The sequence below is a fragment of the Colossoma macropomum genome, unplaced genomic scaffold (assembly GCF_904425465.1).
Source record: "Colossoma macropomum unplaced genomic scaffold, Colossoma_macropomum, whole genome shotgun sequence".
Classification (NCBI taxonomy): Eukaryota; Metazoa; Chordata; class Actinopteri; order Characiformes; family Serrasalmidae; genus Colossoma; species Colossoma macropomum.
In genome coordinates this window covers 26,742,712-26,762,683 of record NW_023494803.1, presented here as the reverse complement: position 1 = coordinate 26,762,683, position 19,972 = coordinate 26,742,712, and the positions used below count along the sequence as shown (strand labels likewise).

Below are 19,972 nucleotides of genomic sequence, written 5' to 3'. Positions count from 1 at the left end.
CAATCTGTTTCTGTCAAACTCTGAAATTGTAATTGTATGCTTTTGTAAAACAATGTGCATGAAAGTTTTTTTAAGCCTAAAATGTGATTTGTAATTGACAGATGAACGTTATAAAGACGCAAGTTAGGATTCATAGTTGAGGAATCCTGAATGTGAGGGTTGCACTGAAGAAACTTAGGCTACAATCACATTTGCAGACTTACAAATCTGATTATGGATTTGCGATTCATGAAATGATGACTTCATTGCTGCATTAATATATATTTCCTTTTGACAGGATATTAGCTCCACATTTGTCTTTATATAATTCACCTGCTTCTAGGAGAGCTCATATAGCTCTACATCTGTAAAACTGTTCATGTGCAGAAATTCTATTATTCTGCCATACCCACAATCTTGAGTAAAAGAATCCTTGATTACATTAGATTGGGTGTTACATTATCACCCATAATTTGCTGAAATGTATCTTGTGTAGCGGGCACTTTTCTTACGTAACATCATTTTTCTGTCTTTTCTTTTAATCTGCTTCCTCGTCCCTTATTTCTCTGAGCAGGTGAAGGTGATGGTGCGGATCTGTCCATCTCCCGGGGTTCAGGACTGTTCTGAGTCCATGTCCTTCCTAAAGGTGGACCAGCGGAAGAAGCAGCTGACCCTATATGAGCCCTCGCTACTGACCCAGCCGGGCACAGCGCACCGCCGCACCCCGTTGGCCGCCCCAAAGATGTTCGCCTTCGATGCTGTCTTCACCCAAGATGCCTCTCAAGTAAGAGCCACACTGGAGTCAGTTCATTACTGTCCTCATTGGTCTTGTATTATTGAGTACAGGATGGTGATGCCTTTTTGTGCCTGTTGATATGCAGCTAGCTTGTTTGTTTTGCCACCCCAGCACTGTTTTATTGTGTGTTTGGGCAAAGACATTTCCTCAAGGGCAGGAGGACATCTGCACAGCACACATACACACACATTCTGGGCAGGGCCTGGGGCTTAATGCAAAAATGGCTATCTTGGGACAGCAGCATTCTTCACAGTATGCGCTCAACAGCTGTTTCTTTTAAGTCTGGAAAATGGTTTGAATTCCGGCCACATATACCCAGCAGCCCATTCTCAGTTCATCACCCCGACTCGAAAGCCATGAGGGCGTCCAAATTAAGACCAGAGCGCCTTCCAAACAGTCACACAAATGAAAATGAGGAAACTCCTCCACAGTCCTTGAGAATGATTAAGTGAGAACAATTTGGTTTTGGCTTTGTACCAGCTTAGGTCGACATCTTAATGTCCGCTCTGAAAGACCCCAGCATTAAACCCACTTCATAATGGCTGTGATTCAGAATTCATTTGTTTTAGATTCAGATTATCATATCATCTGTTAAAAAAAAACATCTTGAGTAACCCTTAGAAGTTGAGTTATTACTCATATTTTGTTGAACTATTCAATGTAATTATGGGTTAATTACATAGCTATGCATTTATAATGTATGTTCAGTTTACAGTACATATTTATTGATATTTATTTAGTACTTACCTACGAACAAATCCTAAATAAGAAAACACTGGTAACTGTCAGAATCTTCATGATAACTGCATCAGTGGGTTTTAAGAAGAAATTTCTTCTTAAGAATGGTTGGTGAATGAGGCTCAATACCTTTTTTACAAATTCAAATCATAATAAAATGTCTTGTGTTCTAATGACAAACATTAATGTGGCATAGATTGAAAGATTACACTTCTGACAGCAAATCTCTGCTTGTTTCAATGAGCTACACATTAGAAATAATATCAAATTATACCATGCTTTTCTCATTGTTAGCAGTAACTGCGACTAAGAAAGGGTTAAAATGCCATTGTAACAAGTGAAGTAAAAGTGATTGTGATAGTAAATCTTCTAAATCAGTATATGTTTCTGTGGCACAAGAGGGAAATTATTTTAGTGAATTGCTTTCTGTGTGCCATTCTTCAGATTACAGTCAGAGTGCCTGTATGTCCTTTTATATGTGTGTATATGTGCATGTGTGTATGTGTGTTTTGATATATGGAAGGAGATTGCTGCAGTAGCAAACTGTCCCTGTGGACTGGGGCTAGTGGAACAGATTGTAATGATAGTGCTGTAGAATGCAGCAGTGTAAACCACCCCACGTCCCATGAATTCATGATGAGCTGCTGCTTTGTTGACTCAATGTTTCACTGTATATCTTTTGCTAATGATGCAATAAGTGGATTTGTGCACACAGCAGGGATATCTACGATTCCGACTGAGAGCTGCAGAGTTTGTTACACTGCACAGTTCATGGATTTCTACTCAATGGGAAAGAAGAGACTAAATATGCCGCAGTAGCAATTTTATAGGAATGTTTCGCTAATTTACAGCGAATGTTCACATTTTTCGTAAAAAAACAGCAGCACAAAATATACTTTTGAAGGTCTTTTTCTCCATATTTTTGGACATACTGTCATTGCCGTAAGCGATGCTTGACTTATTGACTGCTCACTTCTTGGTTATAATGAGTAGTTATACCTAACTAAAGGTATAAATTTTCTTACTTTGAAGCAGAGCACTTTTGACAGAACTTTTATGATAAACTGCAGTGTGCTTAACTTTACCTCTATATTTGGGCATGTGTTTAACTTATTGACTGTTTATATCCTGGTTATAATGAATACTAAGGATACTAATTTTGTTAATTTGAAGTAGAGCACTTTTGAATGTTCACCTTTTTCATAATAAATGGCAACACAAAATGTACTTTGAAGCTTTTTTTTCACATAGTTGGACATACTGTCATTTGCCGTGCGCAGTGCTTGACTGACTGACTGTTTATATCCTGATTATAGCTAATTTTCATTGATTTGCGGCAGAGTGCTTTTGAAAGTTTGTTTTTTATGATTTAAACTACAGTACAAAAATACACTTTTTGGCTTTACTTTATACTATATTTGAATATATGCAACGTACCATGTGTAAAGAAAGAAGAGCTTACTGACTGTTCATATCTTTGTAATAATGGGTCTTAAGGGTTTTTTTGCTATTTTTCTACAGGCTGAAGTGTGCTCAGGGACTGTGGCTGAAGTCATCCAGTCAGTGGTGAATGGAGCAGACGGGTGTATCTTCTGCTTTGGCCATGTCAAGCTCGGTAAGCTCCACTTGTCCTAGTGATATACTGCATTAGCTCATCATTACATCTCATTAATTACTTATGGGTGTGATAAGACTCATAGGTCTGAAGGTCCAGTTATTTGGTTAATAGCATTAAGGCCATTTAGCAGCTAAGAGTAAAGAAATTGCTGCCTTCTTGCCCTTTCTTTAAAAAGGCTGAGTGATATACTCAACTGAATGGAGCATGTGTAGATGTGTGTGTGTGAGTGTGTATATATGTGTGTGTGTTTGTGTGTGTGCATATGTATGTCTGTCTGTAGACGATTGCAAGCAGAAGGGCCAGAGGCTAGAGAATATAATTAAAAGCTTGGTAATTGACCCTCACACTACACTGTGTTTGCTCATGCCTGTTAAATGTGGCAACACTTTCTTGTCTCAGTTACAATATGTAATGATGATGTGGGCTCATCGCTCAACCATTACTTAGTGCTACTTAATATACACTGTATTGTGCAAAAGTTAGAGACACCCTTCATGTATTTAATTCCAATCAAAATAGCCAGTAAACACAAATTATTGTTTTTTTAGCATCAGAAAAAAAGTAGAAAGCATATATTTAACAGAAAATTGCACAGAAGCCTGAACAACTAAACACAATAGCAAGTTTGTCAGTATTTAGTGTGTTCACCTAAAATATAATATATATACATAATATACATGTATAATAGTATATATAGTGAAAACATGAATTTTATCATCATAGCTTGATCTGGTTGCTGCACATTTAAATTTACTTCATTACATCACCAGTAGAAAAGCCTTTACCGACATTCCAGTGCTTGAAACAGTGGTATGTCATCTTCATGCCAGAATCAACAGCTTTCTCTTTCACCCTCGCCAGGCAAGACATACACCATGATTGGCAAAGACAGCTCCGCTCAGAGCCTTGGCATTGCGCCCTGTGCCATCTCCTGGCTCTTCAAGCTCATCAGCGAGCGCAAGGAGAAGACAGGAACACGCTTCTCTGTGCGGGTCTCTGCTGTAGAGATCTACGGCAAAGACGAGAGTCTGCAGGACCTGCTGTCTGACGTCTCTACAGGCAGCCTGCAGGACGGCCAGTCCCCTGGGGTCTACCTGCGTGAGGACCCCATCTGTGGGACACAGGTTGGTGGGAGTTTTTTGTGTAGTTTTTCTTTTTCACATGGCTCTTCTCAGTGTGTATTAGGCATGGAAGGGTCAGTCTTTTATAGCACAGGTTCCAGCCCTGGTCCTAGAGTAGCCCCTGTCTTGCACATTTTGTGTTTCCCTGCTCTAACACACACACTTCAACTCAGGAAGCTGATAAGTTGAATCAGATGTGTTGGGAGTGGGGGAAACACTTAAATGTGCAGAGAAGTGGGTGTTCCAGGACCAGCTTTGGGAACCACTGTGCTACAGATTGTAAATTTGTGATCAGAGATGCTGGTGCTTCTTTCATCTGCCACTGAATGAGAGCTGAACAGTGATGCAAAATACATGAGCCGAACTGCCACATACTGAATATGAATGTCTGGCACTTTTAACAATATCTGATTGAGATATAACAGTGCTATGAACAATGTTTGCAAATGTAATATGTCTCATAGAGGATGCAACTCACCTGATTCAACACATCACTCAGAATCAGAAGGTAGCAGCGCTAATAACGATGGAGAAAGTTTCACCAATATTAAGCCAACTATCATTGGCATTTTGGAGATACCAGAAGCATAACAGCTATCCCCCGTTCAGATCAGTATGGGCTGATTTCACAGGAAATTGTAAATCAAATCAGCCTCTCAAAACATTGTGGGCCTACTTTGCATATGCAGACTTATCTCTGCATGAACAACCAACAGTCTGCACTGTGAGTGCCCTGGTCCTTTCTCTTTTCAGTAATTAGAAGTTCTGTGCTTTAATCACGCCTCACCTTGCCTTTAGCGGCAGTAATTGTGGTGTGTTAGAATGGAGCCTTGTACTGACAGGCAGCTGCTCTGGTGGGTTTTTCTCCAAGGCCCTTCAGCATCCATCTGGGGGTGCTGCTTCTGTCTCTCTCTCCCTTCCCCCACTGGTCCCTTCATTGGAGGAGGGTAAATAGTAGGGGGGTAGTTGGCGTTTGGCGGGGGGGTATATGGGGTAGTTGAAAGCGCTGCCAGGTGTTGGCGTCAGATGTTGTTTTTTTGGGGGTCCATATGAGGCCAACACTTCAAAGGCTGCCTGGAGGCTTGTGAAGTTGAGATACAGGGAGTCTGGCTCCACCCAGCGCTCCTCACAGTGTTCTCCACTGTCTCTAGCTCCTCTGCTGCTCGCTGGGTGAGATGACTGTCCATTACTGCTTGTTTCAAGGAGATAAGTTCCATCTATAACACAGATTCAGTGCAGATAAAAAGAATAATTTGGGGACAAATCAAATGTACACAATTTTCCAAAAAGCCTTGCTTTTGTTGTTTCTGACACCAAATAACATCTAAAAAAAGCATGTTGCATTGCTATAAGCAGTACTGGCAGCCTGATAAGCTTCCATTACTTGCTGGCTACATTGACCTTGTAGCTCGAGTGTAAAACTAAAGAAGAAAAACAAAAGACATCTTATCTGATTGACTAAACAGCATGTAAATTAGATTTTTCACCAAATTTTTCCTTTAATACCCCTTTTACATTTAGACGTCGTACTTTGTCATAGTGCTGGTGTTCATTCTGCCTTTGATGGTCCTCTTTCCTCTGGAATTGGGAGTGCACCAGGTCCTCAGCCTGCTGCTTCCTTTTCCCTTCAGCAGAGGCTTTATCAGTCTTGGCCTTTTCACTCACTCAGGGGTCTTTCTTCATGGTCATTCCCTGCCCACAGGGGAGGCTCTTTCCTGGGGCAGAAATGCTGTCTTTGGCCCTCTTGATCTATTGCTCTCCCTCTCCCTCAATAATCCTTCTCCCTCTATATGCATATTTGTCTCCATGCTTGCCCCAGAGACCCAGTCTAATGGGCTAGCTGTTTGTAAAGCGGCTCAATTAGCTTTCTCTCTTTCTTCTTCAGTATCAAGGCATCTTTTCGTCTGTCTTTCATCACAACTGCTTCATGGATCTTATTCATTCCCGTGAACGCACACACAGACACACCAAACTCTCTATCTGTCTATCTTTGACTCCACAACACTACTGTTTTTGCATTTAGTGCAGGCTACAATTTTATTACGAGTATACAGTACTGTGCAAAGGTTTTCAGCACCTAAGCACATTGTTTAAAACTCTTTATGTTGGCAATACACCACAAAAACACCATATCTCATTAGAATATATACAAATAAACACAAATACAATAAAAAGTAACACACGTTTTAATTGAGTAAAAAGTTGTTGATGTCTTGTGAGCTAGTTTGAAGAATAAAGTTTGGTTCCAGATGTCTCCTGGAGCCCCCAGCAATTACACTTGATTTAACATAATGAAGCACTGGTTAGCCAAAGCAAGTATTAGATAACTACAATTAATACTGAAAGAAGTTTGGAAATGGTTACACGAACATATTGACATGTAAAATCACTACTTATTGTATTCAAGCAAGTAAATTTGAGCAGATTTCTAAATCAAGTAATTGAGTTTAATCAAGTTATTGTCCAGCCCTAATCTGTGGTTTTTTACACTGTCTGTGTACTGCTTTACACTGTTTATTTCAATCCTGTGCTTTAGTAATTGTTTACACTGTTATAAATTGCACTTTTGTATTCTTCTTACAATGCGCACTGCACCAGTGAGAAATGCTAAGGTGTTTTAGTTTAATGACACTAAGGCTGAATTGAACTGTGTTGACTCTTGTCACTATTTTCCAGCTCCAGAATCAGAGTGAGTTGCGGGCCCCCACGGCAGAGAAAGCTGCCCTATTCCTGGACGCAGCCATCGCAGCTCGCAGCACTAGTCGTCCTGACGCGGACGAAGAAGACCGGCGCAACTCGCACATGCTCTTCACCCTCCACATCTACCAGTACCGCATGGAGAAGAGCGGCAAGGGTGGAAGTAAGTGCCTACTGTAGTATGTGTGCGTGGTTAATTGTCTTCTCACACATTTCAGTGCCGGTGAAACCCCACTGTGCAGTTAATCGATGGTCTTCACTACCATTTACTATCCTTTCTCACTTTTCATACTCACAGAGGAGGAGAACTGCATCTCAAACTCATTAATCTAATAGCTGAGATATTACCGACCAAATCAGAGCTATCCTATCACTCTCTCATTTCTCCTCTCACTCCATCATGTAGAAGGTAAATCAATCAGGTCTGCTTTGACCACTTCATTAAACTTTAATGGGAATTTTAACAGACAGTAATAATTCATGAGCAGCTAACGACTATAATCATAGTGTAGAAGTACCTGTCACAGTGCAGTGCTGCAATGCTCATTAGCATAGGTAAATGCTGAGTATCTGATAACACAGGAATAACTCTGCATGCTTAATAAGCGTGGACACAGCTGACTACAAGCTTTCAGAAAGAACAGAGTACAAAAGCTGTACTTGAATAAAAAAAGGAGGCTGCAGCCTGAATCTCTGTCCCTTTTCCCCCCGCAGTCATGTGGAATAATATACATCTAGTGTTCATCATGTGTGAAACTCTGCATGCCCTCTGTGTGCCCCTCAGTACACAGGAATAGGACAGAGTATAACAGTTATGTGACAAAAGGTAATGACTGTTATTCCAAAGCTTTTGAACATCACGCTGTGTTCGTCTGAAGTGTCCTCACTTTCTTGTCATATATGGTGCATCCACTTTTAACCCCTTATACATCATGTATCTAGGCCCACATTTCAGTACCTCCCCTATTAAACACATTTTAGTTTAAAGTAGTTATTGAATAACTTTGAACTGAATATGAGGTCCAATTTTCTATTTTTAATCATTGCTGATTCATTGGGAAGGTATTTTTTATTGCTTATCATGATTACTTTTAAATCAAGTAATCATGATACCTCTAATGTGTAGTGGTTTACATTGTCCTATGTGAACTGATTTATGCCATTTCTCTGCACTGTAGTATTTGTTTACATTGTTCTATAGTAGTGTCCAAAAGTCTGAGCCCCACATTAATTTATTTTCCATTTAAAATGGCATTATTCATTGTTAAGGAGATAGAAAAGTGTATAAGTTTAGAATTGGTTCAGATTAGTTATAATTCCAAGGAAAAATAAATGAACAAAACAGGAGTTCCCATAACTAATGTTAAAAAAAGAAGAAGAAACCAACTTCTAAGACTGAACTTTGGAGGTGTGGAAAAATATACCTGCAGATTTCTTTGAAGAAGTGAAAGTCTCTTGATAAGAATGGAAGCTGTAAAGTAACACACTGAATACTGAAAAATAATGGTATTATGTTTAGTTGTTGAGGCGTCTGTGTAAGTGCAATAACTTGCACTTAATGGTCATTTGGCCTGGAAATTAAATAAATGAATGGTGGTCTTTGACTTTTGCACAGTATTACAAATTGCACTTTTATATTCCTAGTACCATGCATGTTGCACCAGTGAGAAATACTGTGATGTTCTCATTTAATAGGAATAAGGCTGAACTGTATTGAACTGGCACTCCTCTTCAGCACTCTATTATGGTAGATAAAACAGCTAAGATTTCAAAATTTAAAATGATTAACTGAATAGTATGCCTGCAGTTTAAGGAGTTAACATTACTTTTACTTCATTATATTTTTGACAAATGGATATATTTCCAGTATGAGTTCAGTAACGGTTCAGCAACGGCGAGATGTATGTATGCTATGGTTGATAATTCCGTGAGGGAATGATGAATTACATTACTTTTGACTTCTTTGCATCCTATACTGTGTGCCGAAAGTATTTGGTTTCTAACATAGACTCAATATAGCTGTTAAACCGGTGCAGTTTGGCTCAGATTTGAACAATATTGGACAGATTACTAAGGAAAAAATGACACCCAGTTATGTCTGTATGAGCATATATGTAGGTGTGTGCTCTTCTCTGCACTCCTCGACATTACTTCAGAGTGGGCGTGTCAGCAATGTGCTATAAGCTGTCTGCTTCTGTCTTCAATCAGTCACTGCGGGACTGCATCTCCCGTCACATGGTCGGATGCGGTACTAAATTAGCTACTAAATCTAAAGCCTCATTATTGCTAATTGAAGAAGACATTCGTCTTAATCTGACTGGCTCTTGTTCTGTGACTCAGTGGGATTTAAATCTAGTTTTCTTGGATCTGATGGTATCAAACTGAAAAAAGAAACACTTTCTGGATTACGGTTTGTGCTGCTAGAGCTCGTGAACAGTGCGGGTAAGTTAGAACATGTACTGTATATTCAATAGTGCTGTGATGTTTGACTGACCTTGAAGTGTGCTGCTAATGAAATGCGGAGTTCTTTTCATTTAGAATCTAAACATCATTAGAAACTTTACGCTGTCCACCAGAATGTTAGAACTCTAGAGTTTCTAACAGTCATGTCTCTCTTTTCTTTCCCTCTCTTTCTTTCTCGCTCTCTCCCTCCCCCTTCTAGTGTCTGGAGGTAGAAGTAGACTGCACCTCATAGACCTGGGCAGCTGTGAGAAGGTGCTTAGTAAGAGCAGAGACGGGGGAGGTGGTCTGTGTCTGTCTCTCAACGCCTTAGGCAACGTCATTTTGGCTTTGGCAAACGGAGCCAAGCACGTTCCTTACAGGTAGGAGAAAGGAGGCAGGGTATTTTACATGAACAAAATTGTGATTTCATTTTCTTAGGATTTTTCAGGTGGAATCTGCTACTGTGCAAACTGTTCATTAACTCCTTATCTGAAATTCCACATACACAGATCTGTGTGACAGTAACATTCCATGTGAAAATCTCAGGATGCCTTTCTTAGGTTTACTGTGATTCCGTTTTCCAATGGCATAACACAGAATGAGCAAACATGTAATGAGAGTTGTCAGCAACAAGACTAAGCATGTTGAGTTGTGTTGACAGGTTTATTATCAGGTTGGTACGTTGCTAATATTTGAGGTTTATGATGATCATACATGAATTGTTGTATGTGTGATCACCACGTACCTTAACATGCTATTAAACAGACACTGTGGAGTGCTCAGCAGTTATATTCTCACCTCCTTCTTGACATTACTTAGATAATGTGCTTTCTGGTTCATATTAATTAAAACATTAAAAACTAAGTAAAGAAATAAGTTGTGTTTCCATTAATATGATGGTCTGGCAACACATAAGGAAATTGTTCATGCTGTGTAGACATTTTAAAGACCTGAGGATATATTGATGAATCCTGTATTGTTTTGGATGTGTTCTGTTGTTCAGGGACAGTAAGCTTACAATGCTGCTTCGTGATTCACTTGGAAACATCAACTGCAGGACAACAATGATAGCCCATGTCTCAGACTCCCCAGCTCATTATGCTGATTCACTCACCACTATCCAGCTGGCATCCCGAATCCATCGCGTGAGGAAGAAGAAGTCCAAAGTAAGTGGAACTTGTTAAGTCAAGTATGCATTTTATAAAAAAAACTTCACAGCCATTTGCTTTATAGTAATGGTTATCTATACATTGAATTATAATGATACCTGTAAGAAGCATTAAAGCAGTAATAACACGAAGCTAGTTTTCTTCATTCTTGCTAGCACATAATCATGCAGTCAGTAAGTGTCATGATGTAAGGAGTACTCATTCTCATATTGAGCAGGTAATTAGTAGAATATGTACTGCAACCTAGGCATAATTCCTAACAATTCCAATTCCTAACAGCATGTTAATTCATATTATTGATGTTAATTTCCGGCTTGTGTACGTTTTGCCTGGTGGTTTATATTAGTCTCTTTCTTTGTGTAGTATGCATCCAGTTCTTCTGGAGGGGAGAGTTCCTGCGATGAGGGAAGGATTCGCCGACCACCACATTTAAGACCTTTCCACCCTCGTACTGTGGCCTTGGATCCAGATCTGCCCTCTTTACTCAGTGATCCAGACTACTCCTCAAGCAGCGAGCAGTCATGTGACACTGTCATTTATGTCGGCCCTGGTGGTGCTGCAATCTCTGATCGAGAGCTCAGTGATAACGAGGGTCCTCCAGCCTTTGTTCCTATCATCCCCTCCCTCAACAGAAAGCAGCGTGGAAAGGAAGGACCAGCTGACCGTGACCATTTCAAATGCAACACCTTTGCTGAGCTTCAAGAGCGACTGGAGTGTATTGATGGGAGTGAGGAACCAACAACTTTCGTTGGGGAAACTAGAGGCAGTCAAGCAAGCCCTAAGATGGACATCAGTGCAACAAAGCCAAACAAAGAAGGGACTGCATCTCTTTCAGCTTCCCCGAAGGCTTCCATTAAAACACCTTCTTCACAACAGGACAGTGTATTATCCAGACAACTCAATACTGCTGCCAGTAGACTGCCCAGCAGCCCAAAACACAAGTCCAAATCTGAGCATTCCAAATGGCAAGGTGCCACCTCATCTGATAGAGACATGCCTGAGAATGTTTGCTGTGCAAGGGCAGATGGTGAAAAGGGCTCAGTATCAGAAAACTCAGCTCCATGTTCTCCAGGGAAACAAGGTAAATCATCGCCATCTCAAAACTCTGAGCCAGTAGTGAGAGAAAAGGTATTTTTCAACAAAAAACAGCTACCCAAGCCTGCCCCTCTGCCCCTACAACAAAAGGACAATTCAAGACCTAATGGAGAAGCAGACGAAACATCTGCAACAAGAATTCCACCTATTGGGATGAGCCATCAAGTTCAGAAGCAGGGTGGTTCAGGTAGCAGTTCCCCGCTTTTGAGCAGGGTTCATCATCTAAACCCCAGGACCCCGCTTGAAGTCTGCCAGCTAAGGTCCACACTTAGGGAAAGGTGCATGGACAGAGATATCTTGAGGACTACAGTAACCCTCCAGCAACCAGTAGAGCTGAACGGAGAGGATGAACTGGTGTTCACTCTTGTAGAAGAACTGTCTATTGGAAATATTGTGGACAATGGGAGACCTTCCAGCATCATAAGCTTTAACAGTGATTGCTCTGTACAGGCCATTGCTTCCGGATCTAGACCTGTAAGCATTATAAGCAGCATCAATGATGAGTTTGATGCATATACATCCAGTGTGGGTGCCTCTGAAGTGAACATTGAAATGGTAGCACCCTTGCAGGAGGAAGCGTTTGCCTCACTGGACAGCCGTAGTTCCTCTATCGGTTCTTGGCTTAGCGAAGTAAGTGTCTGTACATTAGAGAGCGAAGGAGCACAGTCTGCAGATGTCTTTCTCCCTGATGGTACACATATTGGCCCAGGAAGTGCATTCTATCTGGATTCCCTTGGCATGTTCCAAAGCAGCCCCCAGAAGGAGCCCAAGAGCTCACTGAATGATAGTGGCTTTAGCTTCTCAGAATTGGACAGTGACAGTGCTGCTTCAAGTAAACTCTCCCTTAGTAAATGCTCATCCTCCCCAGAATCTACAAAAACATCTACCAGAAATTCACCAAAACTGGCAAAATCAAGTAACTTAAATTCATCCCCAACCCAGACCTTGCAAGACTCTTATGGTGTTCATTGTAGTCTTCCCAGGAAAATAAAACCTACCTCATGCACAGTTCAGAGTAGCATCATCAGTGAGAGCAGTAACAATAGCAGTTGGAGGCGTGAACCCCCGAGACTAGAGGGAAAGCCAGATGACCCATGGTATCGGATAGAGAATGTGTCAGAGATGCCTGTGCCCTCAAATTCATGTTCTTCTTCTAAACTATTAAAAAATGGAATTAGTGGCATACCACCTAGGAAAGCAGGCACAAATTGCAACAGCATACCTCGAATACCCAAAACACAGGGGTCTAATTCATCACAGAGGGTGGTAGACGGATGTGAAAAATCCAGTTGCAGCAAAAAGATAGAGACCCCCAGCAGAATGCCACAGCTCAGAAGAGGTGCAACCACACTGGGGACAGTACCAGTCATCCACACATCCATTGATGTCAAGGTTGGCCTGGACATTGGGTCATCAACTGGTAGTTTAAAGTTCTCATCTTTGGAAAAAAATGGGAAGGCAAATAGACAGGATGTTAGCATGCTGCCAAAGCAAGGTGGTATATCACCTCCTCCACCTCCTGTGCGTAAGTCCAGTCTGGATCAGAAGAATCGAATTCTGCTACCCCCAAGTGCCTTAAAGTCTGCATATGAGGCAGGGAAGTCCTCAGGACCCAGGCCTGCAAAGACAGAGAATGAATATGATGTCCGGTACAAAGGAGACTCTCACAGTTTGAAATCATCCAGCTTGAAGTCTGACCATAGTTTACTAAAGGCAACCTCCAGCCTTAAGGCCAGAGGAGTGAGAGGGGAAGCTGGACAACTGTATGGAAGCCAGGTATCTCTAGAAAAATGTGACAGTTTGACGTTGTTGGGATCGAAACCTGTGCTCAGTCGAGAAAACAGTGGGGCCAGTCTCAGTGGAAAGTCAAGCAGATCTGTTTCTAAGTTTGGATCACCTGTTGCCACATCCTCCCCAATCAGTACCTCACCACCTCCCGGTGTTAGTCTAGTCAACGTAGGGAAAAATGGGCAAGTCAAAAGCAGCCTTAATGCAAGACCAGTGCCTGTAAATGGAAACAAAGCTCGCACATTATCTGCAAGCAATTCCAAAGCCCTAAGTTCCTCAACCAAGTCTCTTGCAGCATCTGCACCAAGGAATGCCAACCTTCCACCTTCAGGGAAGAGTGCATTACCTCGTTCGGCAGCAGGATGCAATGGCAAACCAACAAGGGGAACTATTATGGGTACTAAACAAGCGATGAGAGCAGCCAACAGTCGTGTTAGTGAGCTGGCAGCGGGTAATCCTACTGGAAAACACCTGAGAGGATCTGGTGATTCAGATAGTGGCAATGACAGTGGAGTGAACCTCAGCGATGACAAGCCCATGCCCATCCCCATTCTGCCCTCTCCTTATAGCAAGATCACTGCTCCAAGACGGCCACAGAGGTACAGCAGCGGTCATGGAAGTGACAACAGTAGCGTCCTGAGTGGAGAGTTGCCTCCCGCTATGGGGCGAACTGCACTATTCTACCACAGTGGAGGGAGCAGTGGGTATGAAAGTATGATTCGGGACAGCGAGGCCACTGGAAGTGCCTCTTCAGCGCATGATTCTATGAGTGAGAGTGGCATGTCTTCCTCTGGACGTACCAGGAGCTCCAAACCACCCAAAAAGAGGTCAAATGGTGAGTAGCATGTATTATGGATGAGCTGCCCAGGTTGACAGTGACTCTGCTTTTCCCTCGATATCTTTCAGAACTGCTCAAAATGTTCTTAGGTTGAGTGTATGCCTGCATTGGGCTTGTAGACCTGCCAGAGGCATTTTGAACTGGCCAGCCATATTTTAAGTGCATATATGGTTGAAATCTGGAAGGATTTTGTGTATGGCAATTTAATGCAACACTACAAAGTTGTGATTACAAAAGAATCATATTGTATTCTATCAGCCATCTTTTTGCAATTCATAAGTCTGTCAGCACCAGACAGAGATTCTTGCTGCTCCTTATACATATGCTATGTAAACAAGATGCAGGAGGTCTGCCTGAAGCCTGTTATCAACCTCCATCTAAGTCTGCATGCTCGTAAATATATACATACAGATAAGGAATAAACCTTAATGCTAGAACAAGTTACACTCTGAGATTCTATATACTTTGCTTTAATTGACATATCTCTGTCTTCTACACTGGACATCAGTTCATCCATCCATGCATTGTTTTGCTATCCTTTATTTTGCTGTACCTCATGCTCTCTGTATCACATTCTTTTGGTGCTCCAGGCCTTCAGAGACGCCGTCTCATTCCTGCTCCTCTGCCAGACACCTCGTCCTTGGGGAAGAAGGCTGGTGCCACAGGCCAGTGGGTGGACCTACCTCCTATGTCTGGTCCATTGAAAGAGCCCTTTGAGATCAAGGTGTATGAGATTGACGATGTGGAACGGCTACAGCGGCGGAGACAGGAGGAGACAGTTGAGGTGAGCATAGGGTGTATCTGCCACATATTAGATATCATCATCCAGACACTCGGCTGCCGATATTGCAGTGACAGTTAACAAACTACATGTTGTGCAGTTTTAATTAATTTCACTATTTTTTTTTCAATGATATGATCAAATGTTTTGAATGAATGGTTGAAAATAGGGATGTGGAGGAGCACATGCTGTTGATGCAGATGTCGTTTCTGAAAGTGAATTAGCATTTAGAGAAAGCTTAACTACTCAGCATATAGCATATACTCAGAAGTTTATTCATTGGTGACACAATCAGCATAACTCATTTCCACAGTAAGGCAGCTGACATATCACATAGATCATTTTTTCTTTCTCATGTTTCATTCTTTCTAAAACCTCTCAGAGCTCAGTCTATATGTTAAAGCTGATCATGCGTCTGGTATGTGAAAGGGAATGTCATTAGCTCAGCAGTATGCCACATGCGTCACCTTCAAGCTCTTCACATTGAGTGAAGGACTTGTCAGACCCTTGCATCTTATTAAAGAGTGCAAAGATAATTTGTGGCTCAGACTCTTGACCTTCAGGATGTCTGGTAGTGGATGGCTGTGTCTGAATTTCTATGCCCCCATAGCTTCCTGGGTAACCAAAGAAATGTCTGGGGTTTGAATACAGACTAGTTGAGAGACAATTTTCTGTAATGTTAATTGGTTTAGTGAGGAACAGGTGAGGTGTCTAAGCCACTTTGGCAGCGACATATAATACTGAAATTCTCATTCATTCTCCCATTAATAATAATTATAATAATAACAATAATAATTACAGTCACCATTACTATTACTATTGCTATTTATATAAAACTCACATACATAAAAATCTCAAAGTGACTCATCGGGAATCATAGAGACATTAGTTATAATAGATAAATAGTAAAAAGAATAAATACAGTAAATAAAAGATCAGGAAAAAATAAAGAATAATTACTATCAGAACATAAAAGATGAAATTAACAAAGCAGTAATACTAAAACTATTCCAGAGAGATGGTGGCACTCTTAACACACTTAAATCTTTTTTTCCATTTAAACCTGGAAATAAACAACATACAGTTTTGAAAAACTTAGAACAAAGAAAGCTTAAGACAAGCTGAAGAAGAAATATTTAAGGTTCTGCGCTGTTTTTAGATTACTGTTCAAATTTAAGCAAATTTGTGTTTGTACAAAAAGGTCAGATTTTTTCAGCCTTATCTCTTTAATTGAAGCTTGTGTTCAGACTCCCAGGTGGATTTGATCTTCTCCTCAGAGGCTTTTGCACAAACTTATGGAGTTTGTGCCAACTTGAGTGCACATTGTCATTAAAGCAACTAAGAACTAAGAAATTCTGAAATTTTGGTGAAAATTTAAATGATTATACTTTTTCTAATTGTTAATGCTAATTATGCAATTTGTAATAAAAAACCTTGTCTCTTGTGGTCTTAGCCGTTTGGACTGTACTGTATGTGCTTATCACAGCATTTTCCATATTAAGCTATTGATTAGATTGTGAGAGAGAGAGGGTAAATGGCTGATAGAATTTTTGTATGTTTATATATGGCTGCACATTTTCACATTTCATTATAAACCTAACCTTGTTTCTTGCTATGCCCTCCCCCTCTCCCTTTTTCCATCTCTTTCATGCAGCAGTCAATTCAGGATGTTGAGAAGGTACGCTGATTACAATACCTGGAAAAAGTCTTAGATCCTTATAAATGTCACTGGATCTTTGTATTCTGTAAACCTTTTAGAGAGTACATGGTCAAAGTAAATTAGCTTGTGTGTAGTGTTTTATGCAAAAAATATATGACAAACATTACATTCATTAATGGTAGCTTCGTTGGTGGAAGCTAATGAAACATTTATACTATGTTTCCTAAGGATTTCTCTTATTCCAAAGCCTACCTTTTATGAAATGGTATTATTTTATATTGGTTGATGTCTGATTTTCCCTCATTTTTCTCTCTGTAGGGTTTAATGTACTTTAACACAAAGCTGAAGGATGTGGAGAGAAGGCAGCAGCAGATCAGAGAGCTCAGAGTCAAACATGAAACTCTGAAGGAGGAACTTGAGGACACCAAGGCCAGACTGATGATGGACCCCAGCAAGTGGATAGGAGAGTGTGAGTTTTAGAGTTAACATTCTTGATTGATGTACCTGAGTTCTGTGCTTTGAGAGTCCGCCCAAATTTTCCTTCAGTAAGTCATGATTGGTTGTGCTCCTCACAGTTGATGTGGACCAGGATTTGGACCAGGAGTCACAGGAGTACCTGGAGGCACTAGAGCAAGCCACGAGTGAGCTGGAGTACTGCGTCAACCTATGCAAGTCTCGCATCATGATGGTGACCTGCTTTGACATCAGAGCAGCATCGGACATTCAAGAAGGACCGCGAGAGGTGGAGGTGTGAGAACAGGACAGGTTGGAGGTGGAGAGACAGAACGGAGGAGAGGAAGTGAGAAAGAATTCTGGAAGTCTGAGTGGAAGGATATTGAAATGTAGCAGCCACTGATAGTAACAAAAGACAAAGAAGAAACCTGAGTACTGAAGACTGGAGTACTGAACACTGCATGAAGCAGCATATCTTTTGAGGAGTGACTGGTACTGCTATTATACAGTGCCTCGGTCTACATAACGGACTTTTGAGTATGAAGCAGCAACCTGTGATATTTTTGGATCATCTACTGCATAAAGAGAAAGAGAGAGAGAGAAAAAAAGATAGAAAGAAAGGAAGAAAGAGGGATTGTCACCATTCACCCAAGAGTTCTTCTGCTACACCACAAAGTGCCTTTTGTCATATGACTCTTTCAATCATTATTTTTTGTATTGGTGCTAGTGCTCTAACCAGCATACCTAAGCCAACCCTTAACATATTCCTTTTACGAAGAAAATGATTTTATATTGCATTGTATAGTGTATTTATATGATTAAACAGTCTGTAAAATACCATTGGTGGAAAGAGGAAAGGAAAGCAATAAGCTAATGTTATTGCGTTTTCCCAGACTTTGCCTTTCTCCTGTACTATCACCTCTGTCAGCATTTTGTCATCTAACCTCTGGAGCCTTATGTTCTATTTCTAGTGACTGTGTGTGACTTTTTACCTTACATATCAAACGAATCTGTGATGTCTTTTTAAGAGCTACACTTGTAATACTGTTGTAAAATCAGCCGCCGCCAGGATTGGTTGATGCAAGCCCATTTTCAACTTTGACTCAGTTGCCTTGAATGATTTAAGTTGAATGGAACAATACAAATTAACGACACTATGGTCAGTTCTGCATAAGAATGTGCGTTGTAGTAACACGATTGATGTCCTGCATTGGTACTGCATTTTGTCACTCTCTTGACTGTTTAAGGAGTTCAGCCACATTGAATGTACATATGGATTTATAGAAGCCCTTTTTAGCAACAACCCAAACAGTGTCTAGAATGTGACACATCAAGCCTTCTATCACTCTTAAGCAGTTAAACTCAGCCATTTTGCATGACCATTCAAGCTCATCTTATCCAAATACAGTTTGATCTTTTGCTTGTGTTTTGAGACATAGGAGGTAGGAATTTATCAGGGGGCCTACTAAAACAGCTAAGGGTCATTCATACAGAGTAACAGGGTTTTTTTTTCCTGTCTTTGGGGTAAAAGAAACAACACCCACCCTAAAAGCAAATTCAAGAGCCAGAACTGACCCTCAAATCAGTTTTTACTATGTCTTTTAGTGCCGGTTTCCCAGAGATGGATTAACCTAATCTTGTTCTAAATTTCAGTGTTGATGGAAAATCACCTTTGGATTTTTTTGTATTCCATACAGTTTCTGATCCTGACTGTGCAGTGGAAAACTGAATGTGAGCACAGCGATAGTTCATATTCCCCTTAACTGACAATACCGTTCTATTACACACCATACAGTGACTACATCAATGAACTACTTCAGACATTTTCACCTGTTTAACTGTAACCCTGTGGCTATTATGCTGAGTTAATGTTGCCAGACAGTGGTTCTATGCATTCCTGAAATATAGTTCTATTCACGTAGAACCTCAAAAAGCTACACTTTGCCTTTAGCACAAATAGCCTGGCCTCATGTAGAGATCAAAACTTTCATATTTCTCCTTTTTTATCTCAAAATAAATCAGCTTGTCTAACCTCTCACAGATACCTCTGTATTTATAATGTAGTTGTGTCAGCTGCACAGATGAGGATTGTTCAGAATGGCTGTTTAACTGTCTTTCAACATAGACTTTTGGATCATCCAACATAATTACTCAGTCACTTCTCTTGTTCTCAGTAAACCTTCTTGGATTTATTTACCTTTACAAGTATACACTCTCAGGCCCTTTCTTACAATGCTGCATGAGATTTTTCTTTGTTTAATTATTATTATTTTTTAGATATGTTCTTGCTTCAGTTTTACATTTAATTTTGTAATGATGATGCTGGCATTCACTATCATAGGAGGTTATGAACATCGATTAACCAACTAACACCAAACTGAACCTTTTTTATTCAAATGATGATGATGTATGTCATATTTCATATCAAATCATATTTTCTAATGTTTTTTGATTTTGTAAAGGATTTTCAGACTATGTGTAAAAATGTATTATATGGCAGCTTGGGATGACTTTCTTGTGAATAAAAACATGTTCCTTCTTATAGTGGTGTCTGTGTCTCAGTGTATTGTAATACAAAAGTCTGAGACGATTTATTTACTAATTTCCAGGGAAAAAGGCCATCATGTACAAGTTATTTATTTTTCAGGAGATTTTTCAGAGTATATAAGATAATCTACTTCAGTCAAAGGAAAATAAATGAAAAAGGAATTTCCGAAGAGTACCAATGAGCTCAAAAATAATTAAAAGTTGTAAAGATAATGGGAGTCATAACAACCGTTCAAGATGTTCTCAGAAC

At 40.4% G+C, this 19,972-nt stretch overlaps 1 protein-coding gene across 3 annotated transcripts in view; it reads left to right on the top strand.

Moving 5' to 3' along the window:
* kif26ab (kinesin family member 26Ab) overlaps window positions 1-19,557 on the top strand; it is a 99,694-nt gene extending 80,137 nt beyond the window's left edge. For all 3 annotated transcript variants that reach the window (XM_036593134.1, XM_036593136.1, XM_036593135.1), the window contains 11 exons: window positions 554-763; window positions 3,035-3,128; window positions 3,993-4,255; window positions 6,929-7,112; window positions 9,612-9,771; window positions 10,395-10,557; window positions 10,924-14,278; window positions 14,872-15,065; window positions 16,717-16,740; window positions 17,041-17,191; window positions 17,298-19,557. In XM_036593134.1, coding sequence (XP_036449027.1) covers window positions 554-763; window positions 3,035-3,128; window positions 3,993-4,255; window positions 6,929-7,112; window positions 9,612-9,771; window positions 10,395-10,557; window positions 10,924-14,278; window positions 14,872-15,065; window positions 16,717-16,740; window positions 17,041-17,191; window positions 17,298-17,476 — 4,977 coding nt within the window. In that variant the 3' untranslated portion in view covers window positions 17,477-19,557. The remainder of the gene's footprint in view (window positions 1-553; window positions 764-3,034; window positions 3,129-3,992; window positions 4,256-6,928; window positions 7,113-9,611; window positions 9,772-10,394; window positions 10,558-10,923; window positions 14,279-14,871; window positions 15,066-16,716; window positions 16,741-17,040; window positions 17,192-17,297) is intronic.
* The last annotated feature ends 415 nt before the right edge of the window (window positions 19,558-19,972 follow it).